General features: G+C 39.0%; 1 protein-coding gene across 1 annotated transcript in view; it reads right to left on the reverse strand.

Annotated features, from left to right (window-relative positions):
* Positions 1 to 4,388, reverse strand: part of ghrhra (growth hormone releasing hormone receptor a) — a 30,334-nt gene extending 25,946 nt beyond the window's left edge. Inside the window, exons 1-2 of the mRNA XM_075482249.1 lie at positions 4,187 to 4,388; positions 3,409 to 3,517 (exon numbers count right to left, since the gene is read on the reverse strand). Coding sequence (XP_075338364.1) covers positions 3,409 to 3,517; positions 4,187 to 4,303 — 226 coding nt within the window. The 5' untranslated portion in view covers positions 4,304 to 4,388. The remainder of the gene's footprint in view (positions 1 to 3,408; positions 3,518 to 4,186) is intronic.
* Between the last annotated feature and the right edge of the window lie 7,521 nt (positions 4,389 to 11,909).

Below are 11,909 nucleotides of genomic sequence, written 5' to 3' on the forward strand. Positions count from 1 at the left end.
TAAGGTCCTCCTGCCAGTCAATCAGACATCAGCAAACAGCAGTTAAAAGACAAGCACAGCCAGTTTTCTTTAAACTGACAGACAATGTATTGATCCTATTCTGTCAAAGCAACAGCAAAAGCAAAAAAGTATTAAGAACACTGCCGATAGGGCCCTTAAATCAGAATATCAGAGGGATTTAGCATGGATACAACGTTTGAAACCCATATATTTCATCTTTCCACAGAAATATGACAGAAAAAATGTTCCCGTCCATTGGATGAATATTATGATGTTTGACAAATGTTTGTCTGCGAAGTTGCTAACATTCCTTCAGGTTGGGTGCTACCAAATGTAATCAGTTTGCAGATGTATTCTTCCTGACATAGCACAGACATCACGTTAATTATAACGGTTTGAGATAAGAATCCTACACTCACATTATGGGCAAAATGCTTGGCTGTTCCTATACCTTTTCTGAATAGCATAAATTCACACGTGCAACTTCTTTTAGAAAATAAATCATTTATCACATAATTTATCTTGGTAACTGTGTTAAAAGGTTGAGTCTACATTTTCTTAAAAAGAGATAAAACAGAGCAGCCCAGATTGTTCTAATTCATAACTATATCTACAATTTAGTGGTCACAAGTTATTTGACTGTTTCCCTTGTTTGAGAGACACAGTGGGTTTTGTTCTGAATGTCATGTGCTTGATTAGTTTTTTCTCACTCTGAAGTGGTTTCTTCATTATTATTTTTCTTAATGCACTGAGTTTCGTCACAATTCTGATTTTTACGTAACCACGACTCCAACAAGTCAGATCAGTGTGGCAGTTTAATTAAAACGGACAAAAATCTAATTCTCAGTGAGAACTACTTCCTCCTGTGCTGCTCCGTACAGTTAACCTGCAAAAATACAGATGTGACTGGATATTTCTTGTATATTCACAGACAATTCCTCCAACAAGACTCTATAAAACAACCAAACATCATGTATTGACAGTTTGATGAAGCACAAACATTGCAGCATTACTAAGGACAGCTTCACAGACTCTTCTAGAGTTTCAACACCAGCCGTATAGCTACCAGCAGCCATTAACGTTTTTTAGGTAAAGGTCTCAGTTTTTAAAAAAAAAACAGCTCTAACTGTAATGCCAGTGCTGTTGAGCTGTGCTTAGCCTGAAGGGGCCTTTTCAAATCTGAAGTGGAATTCTTCACTGCTGACAGACACTTATTATCACCCAGGCACAAGATATATATTTTTTTTGCTCTGGTTTTCACCCACTAATTCAAAATAAAATGAAAACTCCTATGACGTGAACACTATGCCCTCTGCCGTCTAGCAGAGTGAGCGGCAAATGCATACTGATGTGTGCAGGACTGACCTCTGAGGACTCGAAGCAAAGGCGGGGACTAGGGCCAAAGAGATGCATTTAGAGGTAGAAATGACCCATTGAATTTAGAATGATGCCAAAAAAAATTCTCTCTTTTTTCTTTCTATGTTTTGTGGCAACAGGTTTTTATGGCAAATATCAACAGTAAAGGAATGCTTATTTGAAAAAAGTATCAACCAAAGTGCAACATTAATAGTTTCCACAAAAATAATTAGATTAATGAGATTTCTTGTGAACCTTTTTTGAGCCTCTTGGACAGTTTTACTGCAAAGATTTGTAAACTGTTGATCAGACAAAAGCTCTGACAAAACCCATTTTTAGCCAACAGCAACTTAAACTGGCATGAATCAAACACTGTCGGTTTGTATCCATTACCACCAGCAGACACTGATGACAGTTATCACTTGAGAAAGGTGAAATTTCAACTCTGTACGATTCTCCAGCTCTGCATGACCACATGTTATCTGCACAGCTGGCACCACCGGCTGGACTCATTTGAAAATTCGGCAACAGTAGTTTGACTGCATAATGAGCAACGGAATAACAACTTTGCCCCAAAGTGTTGAGTCTCTTCACCATTAATTAAGATCAATTAAGTCTGGAAATGTTAAAGTTCATCACTCTCACAGCGGGGGAGCTGATCGCGTGTTGAGGCATTTTGAATGAAAATCCTTTTTTGGAAACATTTCAGCCCACCAGGAGATGCCAGGTTCACTAGTTTATAAAGTCAATTAATCAGATTTGAAAGACAAGCAGGTGAGGCCTGAACAGGGGAAAGAGCAGGTCTCTGGGTGGTTATATGATCACCATGATGTATATAACGTGATGCAACAGAGCATTTTCCAACAAGCAGCATACTTATTAACTTGTGTTTTCAACTTCTCTTCGCTGCCATCAAATTCAAGACGAGCTAATGATTTTCATTAAATAATAAAATGTCACACTTTCAACATTTGATATGTTTTCTGCGTTCAATCGTGAATAAAACATTGGTTTATAAGATTGGCGTATTATTATTGTACACTGTTTTTGTTCACTTTTTACACAGCACCCAGCAAAAGCAGATATGACATATAATGAAAATACAAACACAAGATCTCATCTCTGTCAGCTTCTCTCTTGGTGTGATATTATCAGAGGAAATAATATTTAGGAAAGGTTTACTTTAACATTGCAGTTAGTTTAATGAGGAATACGAACCACGTACAGACTGATTTACTGTCCTTTTGCAAGGTTCTCTCATCTTCATAACATAACTCTGGACCTCATTAATAATGACCATTGGCTTGTTGATAACCTGTCTGACCAAGGCCCATCATCCTCATGAATCAGTTTGTCTTTGCAGCCGGGCACCAGTCCAAACCTCTTCCATCATATGAGGAAGGCTACTGTGTTTTTGAGCACCTTCCTCTGATCTACCTTGAGAAGTCCTGCCCAGTAACAAGCCTATTTGGCAGGGTTACAGACAATTCCTTACACTTATTGCTGGTTTGTAAAAGGCAAAAACACTCAAAGAAACAGGGTGCTCCAGAGCTGTTGTAATAAAAGGTCTGATTAGTTATGTAAGCTGGACATCATTTTTGGTTGTGGACTCACTGTAAGCTGATGATGAAAATGTGAATCAAACTCCTTTTAAGATGAAAGAGGTCTCTCATCTCTATGGGTCATGTCTTGAAGGCACATGAGGGGTCGATGTTTGGGTTTTTGCCTTAACGTCTCCTGCGTTTCATAGTCATAAAAAGGTAAGTAATAACTTTGCCTTGGCTGCAAATACAGTTTAACGCCACAATAAAAGCAACATATCGGGCTTAGCAGTTTGAAAACGCTGGCTGAACTTAATCATCACTTTCCTCCCAGGAAGAATGCCTTGCGTTTTTCAGTTTGACCCCCTACCTACAACTCCTTTTTGTCGTGTAGCCTACACATACATCCGTTAAAATCCTCTCGTTGAGCGCCAGATTCGGCTATCTCTCCAAGTGAGTGTTTGTGTAAGGAAACAACACAGGAGCATAACACACAGATACTCGAACCCACCGCTTTGCTCGGTTTGGTTTTGCGCCTCGCTCCTCCTCGTCTGGCTACATATCTCTCGAGCCTTCAGGTGCTGAGAGATGATGGCGCAATCCGGATGAATGGCTTCACCCTGAAAATGAGATGCAACTAAGTTATCTGTGGTGATGCAGACACATGTAGCACAAGCCCGTGCATTTCTTCTCTTGCGCGGATGAGTTATGACGCGTGAGCGGGCGCGGCGATGGGAAATTAAACAGCAGTTCATTCATTAAACATCACCAACTGCAACACTTTTACGGGTCAATATATCTACCTTGACTACCAAGCAGTCATTTCATGTCAAATAATTTCACTAACATTAAAATGAATCTGGTTTTCATCAGGAAGCCTTTTGCAAAGTCATGCGCAAACCTTTCAGGCAACATCTGGACATCCGTGTTCACCCTGCTTATTCCGTCTGTGATTGATCACAGTGTTGATGGATGCAGGTGGATGGAAAACCGCTAATTACTGCCAGCAGCGTAATGAGGACATTTGCTCTCTCAGTGTGACGCATGCCCCAAAGAGATACAGACGGGCACCGGACAAATACGTTAACCGCATTACAGCTAAGCTGTCATTTTGAATAAAGGAGATTGTTTCCTAATCTAGAAAAAAATTATGTGTACAGTGCAGTAGCCAAAGGAACAACTTTTGATGCACTTTTAGATGCTTTTTAATCAGTTTTGATTTCAGCCCAGATTGGCAATGTCTGCGAGGAACCTTTCTTTGTACGGTAAAATAATGATATTCCACTCACCATTGGCCTAAACCACAGCTGGAGATAAAGGACGAGGAGCATCACTTTCTCATGTCGTCCTCTCAGCCTCCTATAGGGCATTCCCATGCTCAGATCAGTCCTCCTTATGTCCCTCATCGGATAATGATGTCAGCGCAAATCCAGGTTTGCTCCGCTGTGCCTCTTTTAAGACTCACTTTTTCTTGACAGCTGCGGTTTGAAAATCTACTCTGTCAACCCAAAATAGACTGATCCTGCTTCTTCCTGCGCACTGCAAACTTGAGGGAGCGGAGAGCGCCGCTGCTGCACATCTGCGCTCCGTCTCAGCAGAGTAAGATCAGTTGAATGAGTATCTCCATTCACACAAAAGGGGGACGCCTCATAGAGCAAACAGCCAATGGCCTAATTTCAAGTCACAGAGCGTTTCCTACAAATATTAATGAGGGTCAACCCGTATGTTATGTCTTTGAAAACCCCTGCACGCAGGGCTTTTACAATTGAATCATACATTTTTGTAATAGGCCTATATGAGGATACCTTGCGCGTTTTAGCAGCAAAATATGCATAAAGTAAGATGACATCATGAATAATGATCCCTAGACAGATACTGGCAGAAACATCAATCCCATTGAAATTCGGGGACAGACACAAAAAAAAAATGTTTTTTTGTTTCCAGATTGAATGGTCATTTTGTAGATGTGTTTTGACAGTGGGCTGAGCATCCTATCATTCACATTAAGGTTCTTTTTTTTTTTTTACATTAGACAATTTCATTCCTTCGGGGCTGCTTTGGGAAATTGTTGATTGTAAAGCTCAATATATAGGAAATGCAGGAAATTAACATGAGGAGATTTTCTGGATGAGTCCACAGGTAATCAGTAGGCTTTAAAGGGGCATTTTCCTTACTTAAAAAAAACTAAATATGTTGGACAGATGACTTTGTTTTCCCGGAGGAAATGGATTCCTTCATTTTCTTGTTTGACTTTGTTTTTGGCCTCACATTGAATTTATTCTTAAATTGAGATGAATAACAATGGAAAACAAATTAAACTGAATACGCTTGACACATCTCTTAGTGTTATAGTTCAATTGTTCTTTCTATTAAATCAAGAATTAAGTAACCGGTATGTTGTACAGTGCGGTGTCCACTCGAATAAGCTCATATCATCATTTCACTTTAGTCAGAGGATACAACCACATAGCAAACGTGAGGCTGTATGATATTCCAGCACAATGCAAAGGGATGACAGGACTCCAGGAAGATAATTCTGGCCATGAAGCTGATTTAAGCAGGACAAAACAAGTATAATAAAAGGAAAATAAAGAAATGTTGTACATCTAAAGTTGACTGTTGACCATTCTTTTCTTTTAGAGGTGATTTATTAACAGCATAATGGCACAAAATTTAGGGTATATGACTACATATACATACAGGAACTTCAAGGCAGTCCGCTACCACCCCACAGTCAGTCTTCTCTATGATCAGTGCCTTGTGATGCCATGATGTTATGATTAGGCACTCCCTTTCTTTTACTGATCTGAGTCCAACTGTGCACTGAAAATGTATTCATATGGATCTTGTACAAAGGTCACTAAACACTGAGAAGTTTGGCAGCACTATCCTTAAAGATGTAAAGACATTTCTCTAATCAGAGCTTACAGCAGGAGCGCAAGGTTAATTGTAATTTTTGGCACCATTGTGGCCTTTTATGAGAGACCAATTTCCTTTTAAATATTCTGAGCATGCAGTAGCTGGAAATGCTGCCAAATGTTGTCTGTGACTGAAGAACAGCTTTTAAAATCTGAGGAATGACTTAGAGGATTGTACAGTTCCATCTTGGCACCTTTGAACGAGAAGCACACATCCATGTTGTGCTGAGTGTTTTACAAATGGGGTCACGTCACACAGTTTCCAGGTGTGAATGTAGAGCAGGACAGCGCTAAAAACGACAAAACCCTTCCCCACAGACTACCCTCCCAAAGAACAAGAACAAAAGATTCAACCTTCAAGCATCCTTGTGGGGCTCCTAAGTGGTTCATTTACAAGAACATTCACTACAGGTGTTTAAGAAGATCTCCTGTCAAACAGTAGTGGAGCATGATTATGATTGTGCTAAGATGCCACACAGTTCCTCAGTGGCTTCAGAATCATTTTAATGGAATGATTTTTTAAATCTCGCTGTAAAAGATGCCTGTTGACATGTACACCCCCCCCCCCCCCCACCCCCCTAAATGTTGGGTTCAGAATCAGAGGTAAAAAAAAGCTTTGTCCAATCCAACGGATGCCTGTTTGCTCATGGCTTTTCCACACATGTTGTTTCCAATGAAATAAGGCTTTTTTTACCTAGAATTTGGACCTCAAAAGAGCCTGTTTCATGAGTTTCAACAAAATACTGATATCAACTCCTGTATTACTCACTTATGGCCAGCCCTGAGATTAAATTCATCCCAAATGATGATGAATAAAATATAGGTCAGCAAGTTGTGATTAAATTCTTAATTTATTGGTTGAGAGCCCGCAGGGATTTCTTAAATTGCCCTGTTCTGTCTGACTAAGAGTTGGAAACCAAAAGGCTATCGTATGCTATTTTAAAAACCAGAAAGAAAGATGATTAAATAATTGAATTATTGGTTAAAAGGGCACGTAAGAGTAGCTGCTCCTCAGCTGCTTTCAAAAATAAAACTCTTTTTACTGCATATCAAAAATAAAATGCGTATCTCTTTTGCTGTTTGTTTATCCTAAACCCTGTTTCACTCCAGAAGCCATACAGTGGGACGAGAAGAAATGTTGCTTTGGAATTTAAAACCATGATTACTCATGACTCGGCCAACCATGATTATTCTTGATCACGCTTCACAAGAATGCCCCGTGTTTACCAACCTGCCTGACCTTTGATGATTGCTTTGAATGATGAAAGACTGACAAAAAGAAGAAAGGCTGAAGATCTAAAGTTGCAGAGTCTGAGTTTGTATTTTCTAAGATCTTTGACTTCCTATTCAAAAAAGTACTTTGTTTATGCTCACAGTTGATCCAAAAATATAGGACAATGTGTACCGAACAGAAACGAGGAGACAATTGTACAGAACTAATCCAAAAAGGTTGGAACACTGCCTGAAAATGTAGAGAAAAACAGATTGGAATGATTCGCAAGTCTCAAAAGCAGGGACGTTGCTAGGTATACAGCTGTACAGGGGCACAGGCCCCCAGCCAGAACACCACCGCCAACACTGCCTTACTAAATGAGCCTGTACTGGATGTATAACAACATTTATTCAAATTTGCATGAACCTCAACAGGTTTAACAGCGCTATAGGCTAACTAAGCAAATAAAAACACTTTTGAGTTCAGCCATTTAGCTTTTCAATTCCTCCTTCTCCTCCTCCAACACTCTGCTCCTCATTCTGTTACAGCAACATGAACAAAAAACAAAAAACTATTTACTCTCTGCATGCATTCCAGCTTGTATAACATTTTTCAGTCTTTAAAAATATCACAAGGAAGTTTTCCTGTTTCAATTTCTTAATGCCTAAGATAGTTTAGTAAATAGGCTTTAATAGGCAGAATAGCCATATTTTCATATGCCATGGAACCAGACACTGTTTAAGCCTAAATGCAAACGTTGTGTATTTGGTGTAAGAAATGACTGTGGCCTTTAGGCAGTCATGGGCGTTAACACAACAGAGAAAACAAATCTCTCACCTCCCTCCACTTCATTCTCAGTTCTCCTTGTTGCCTCTCTGTCCCTGACTCTCCTTTTTAAGAATTTCCATATGTCCATGACAATCCATCAATGTGTAGTGGTGATTCATATAGCCAACTACGCTTCGAATGGCAAAATGTGTGGGCTACTATCCACTGATAAATCTGACGTGCGGGCCTCAGTACCTTGCCTTCCAACTCGGATTTCGCATGCTACGCCTCACACACGGTCCATTCGCTGAACATGCACACACGCACCCAATGCCTGCAACCTCTTCACTTTCACTCTTTGGTAGGCCTGTGCAGCATTGGCTAAAGAAGGTTACGTGGTTGAAATAGGGAAAATCGTGCCTATGTTATTCTTCCTTTGCACATCAGTTGTAGCGTCTGAAGGATGTATATGGGAATTTTTTTAATTTAAAAAGTGTCCGGTGCCTGCTCAAAAGCCAATATTTTATCTACAATAGAACATAAAGAACATGTAAAATGTTAAAAATGAGACTTTTAACGATTTCACCAAAAGTATAAGCTCATCTTGAATTTGATAGAAGCATTAAGTCTAAAAAAAGGTTTGGACAGGGGCATTTAAAGGCTGGAAAAGTAAAAGGTACTGAAAAGAAGCAGCTGGATGAACATGTGAAATTAATTAGGTCAGTTGGCAAAAAGTCAGTAACATGTTTGGGTATAAAAAGAGCACCTTAGAGAGGCAGAGTCTTCCGGAATAAAAACAAAAGCAGAGGTTTAGCAAAAAAAAAAATGCATCAACGAATTGTGGAGCAATTTGAGAGTAATGTTTCTCAATGTAAAATTGTAAAGACTTTATTACATTATTCCATCATCTACTGTGCATAGTATATTCGAAAAATTGGAGAATCTATGCACACATCAATATTTGTTGCCCATAATCCTTGGGCCTTCAGGCAGCACTGCATCAAAAATAGGTATGATTCTGTCATGGAAATCACTGCCTGGGCTCAGGAACACTTCCAAAAATCATTGTCATTGAACACCACTCACAGTGCCATCCACAAATGCAGATTAAAGCTTTGTTTATGCAAAAAAAAGCCATGTGCAAAAATGATCCAGAAACACCGGCCTCTTCTATGTGCCAAATTTTGTTTAAAATGAGCCAAAGCAAAGTGGAAAACCGTTCAGTGGTTGGACGAATCAAAAGTTGAATTTATTTTTGGAGATCCGGGATGCTGAGTCCTAAAGAGGAGAGGGACTATCCAACTTATTAGTGGTCAGTTCAAAAGCTAGCATCTCTGATGGTATAGGGGAGCATTGGTGCCTGGGGAACTGGCAGCTTGCCCATCTGGAAAGGCACCATCACTGCTGAAACGTATGTACAGGTTTTAGAGCAACACATGTGACAGGTGACATTGGGTGTAATTGCTCTAGCACTTGTTCAAAATTGAAAGATTTAGCTAAAGTTTTCTCTTAGATAGGTTTTTGCCTATCTAAGATAGGTAAAGGTAAAATGTTTTTTCCCCCTCTTATCTATAACCTACAGACTCATAATGCAGTGCACAATGGGTCCCCTGTGGAGTTCTTCACCTTAATGCCCAGATGCAGGAAAAGTAAGACCTGTACGTGCCTGCACTCTTTCCTAAAACCTTAATCAATTTAAACATTTCAATTTAATCTTGATCAAAAAATGGATGTTCTTACTCGGGTGACCCATAAATGTGTCGTGAGTCAGGTCTTGCAGTCACAGTGTGTTTCAGTTGTATACCTGTTAGCTATGGTTGACAATGAATTTGATTTGGTTTGACAGCTCAGCATAGTTTTAGCTACACATAGCGAGTCCACAGGCACAGTCAGTGGAGCAGAAACTAGTTTTTCTTCAAAAACCTTCCCAGATTCCAGCAGTTTCTCCTCTGAAAAGTGCATGAAGCATTTTAGACCTCACAGTGGCTTTTTTCAACCATTTATTTTAGGAGAGAGATGTGCTCGCTGTATGAACTCGAGAGTAAACCACTGGAGTGATACAACAGAGCCTAACACACACACACACACACACACACACACACACTGTACTGCTTAGATGACAAACGTAAATAAGACAAAAATCAAATGCTGCCGTCACAACTGCTGGTGGTTGCAAGAAAGGATGGGAAAAGGTTGGATGACAGAGGAATAAATTAGTGAAAGACAAAAAGCAGATCATTTTAGAGATTTCAAGTGTACAAGTTTAAATTGTTCTGGAAAGAGTTCATTAAGAAAAAACCCTGAAAAAAAAACCTGTTCATTTTACAATAACTCTTTGGGAACTTCTGCTTACCCCCACTCTCCTCCATAAAGATTAAAGTAAATGTTTTCAAGTATTATAAAGGTTCATTGGATATGAAAAGCCATTTTGGGTTAAAACCTCATCTGTGATAAACGCTTCATCTTCAGTTTGTCCGAGGCTTATGATAGGATATTGCAGATGTAGATATGTCTTTTTAACATGAGGTCAGATGAGGCGAACTGTCTGAGCTTTCACCGTTTTTCAACATCTTTCAGATTTCTGAAATCATTTGATGTCAATGACAAGTAACACATCAATCAGTTGTAGATAACTCGACAGCATGGCTCAAATCCCCGGGGAAGGAACACATGAAAGTGGTTATTTACATTTCATGGGTCTGTATACATTGAAAAACGTGTAGCTTGTGAGACATGTTGAGCGTTGTTACATCAGTGATGTTGCAATCCACCAGGATGGCTGAGAGGGGTTCAAGAGCCATTTTTGTTAGCTTGTTTAGTATAAATGTGAATTATAGCTTTCTGCAGGGCAACTTGGAGCAAGGATGCTGTGAAAGAAACATGATAATTCTTCCTAAAATTGCTTCAAAGATCTATAACCTGCTGTGGATAATGCATTAAAAAACAACAAGTTATACATTTCACTATTATATGAGAATAATAAATACCCTATAGTTATATAATTATATAATTATATAATAATTCTGTTTTCAAACATAAAACTGTACTAGTACTGAATTTATTGAAACATGTACAAACAGAAATGCTAAAATAGTATATAAGGCAAAAACAAAGTCTGAATTTTAAACTATTATAACGTCTGAAAGATAATATATGATATGGTCACCTTTATTCTTCAACACAGCCTGAACACCCTTTGACAAACTGTCTTGTCATCTCTTTAACCTCCGTACGCGGTCGTCACATTTTTGGTGATCAGACCGAGTTTTCCACATGTGTGGACATATCTTTTTTCAAAAAGAGCTGAATGTTCCTAGATGATATCTGGTTATTATATTTATTGGTTTCTCCTAAACCCAAATAGCTTGAAGAAATCTAAAATGTAAGTTCAGGTCTAACTCAGGTTAAGTAGTCTTCAGGAATAGTTCTCCAGCCTTCTTTAGGACATCCCGAAGCTCTCCTTTGGATGTTGGCAGACTTTTTTTTTTTCAGTTCCCTATCAAGATGATCCCACACTGCATTAATAATGTTGATGTGCGGTCTATGGGGTGGATTTATCTCTCCTTAAGACCGGTTGTTACTGATTTTCAGTCCATTTATTCTGTTATGTGGTATATAGCCTGTTCTCCATAATACCTTGAATTAGGAATGGTTTCTTGATGGCCATCTGTCCACAGAGAATGTTTCCAACCAAATCTTGGGGAACAGATAGATTAATCAATGCTGTTTAGTCAGATGCATCTCTCAGGTCCTGTGTCAAATCTTTATTGCGTTTTTTTTTCTTCTTTTTCTTAAGGACGCGACTTTCTCATCTGCAGTAGATAGTTGTTTTTAGTTTAACTTTTTTTTTTCACAGTATTGCCACTTCTTCTTTTGCTTTCCACTTGTCCAGTTTCCTCAGTTCTTTTCAAGGACACACTCCACACTATAGATACAAAGTAATCAGCCAATAGCTTTCAAGTTTACTTTAGCTTAATTTCTGAAAAAGCAGCCCATGTACAAGGGGAAAAAAATGGAAAGTATTTAGAAAGCTTGGAGCCTTTCTCAAGACCACTTAGAAAAGATTACAAGAGTCCGACTCCTTGGAAGCCAATTATTTAGAAATGAAAGGTG

This window comes from Odontesthes bonariensis, chromosome 14 (assembly GCF_027942865.1).
Source record: "Odontesthes bonariensis isolate fOdoBon6 chromosome 14, fOdoBon6.hap1, whole genome shotgun sequence".
Classification (NCBI taxonomy): Eukaryota; Metazoa; Chordata; class Actinopteri; order Atheriniformes; family Atherinopsidae; genus Odontesthes; species Odontesthes bonariensis.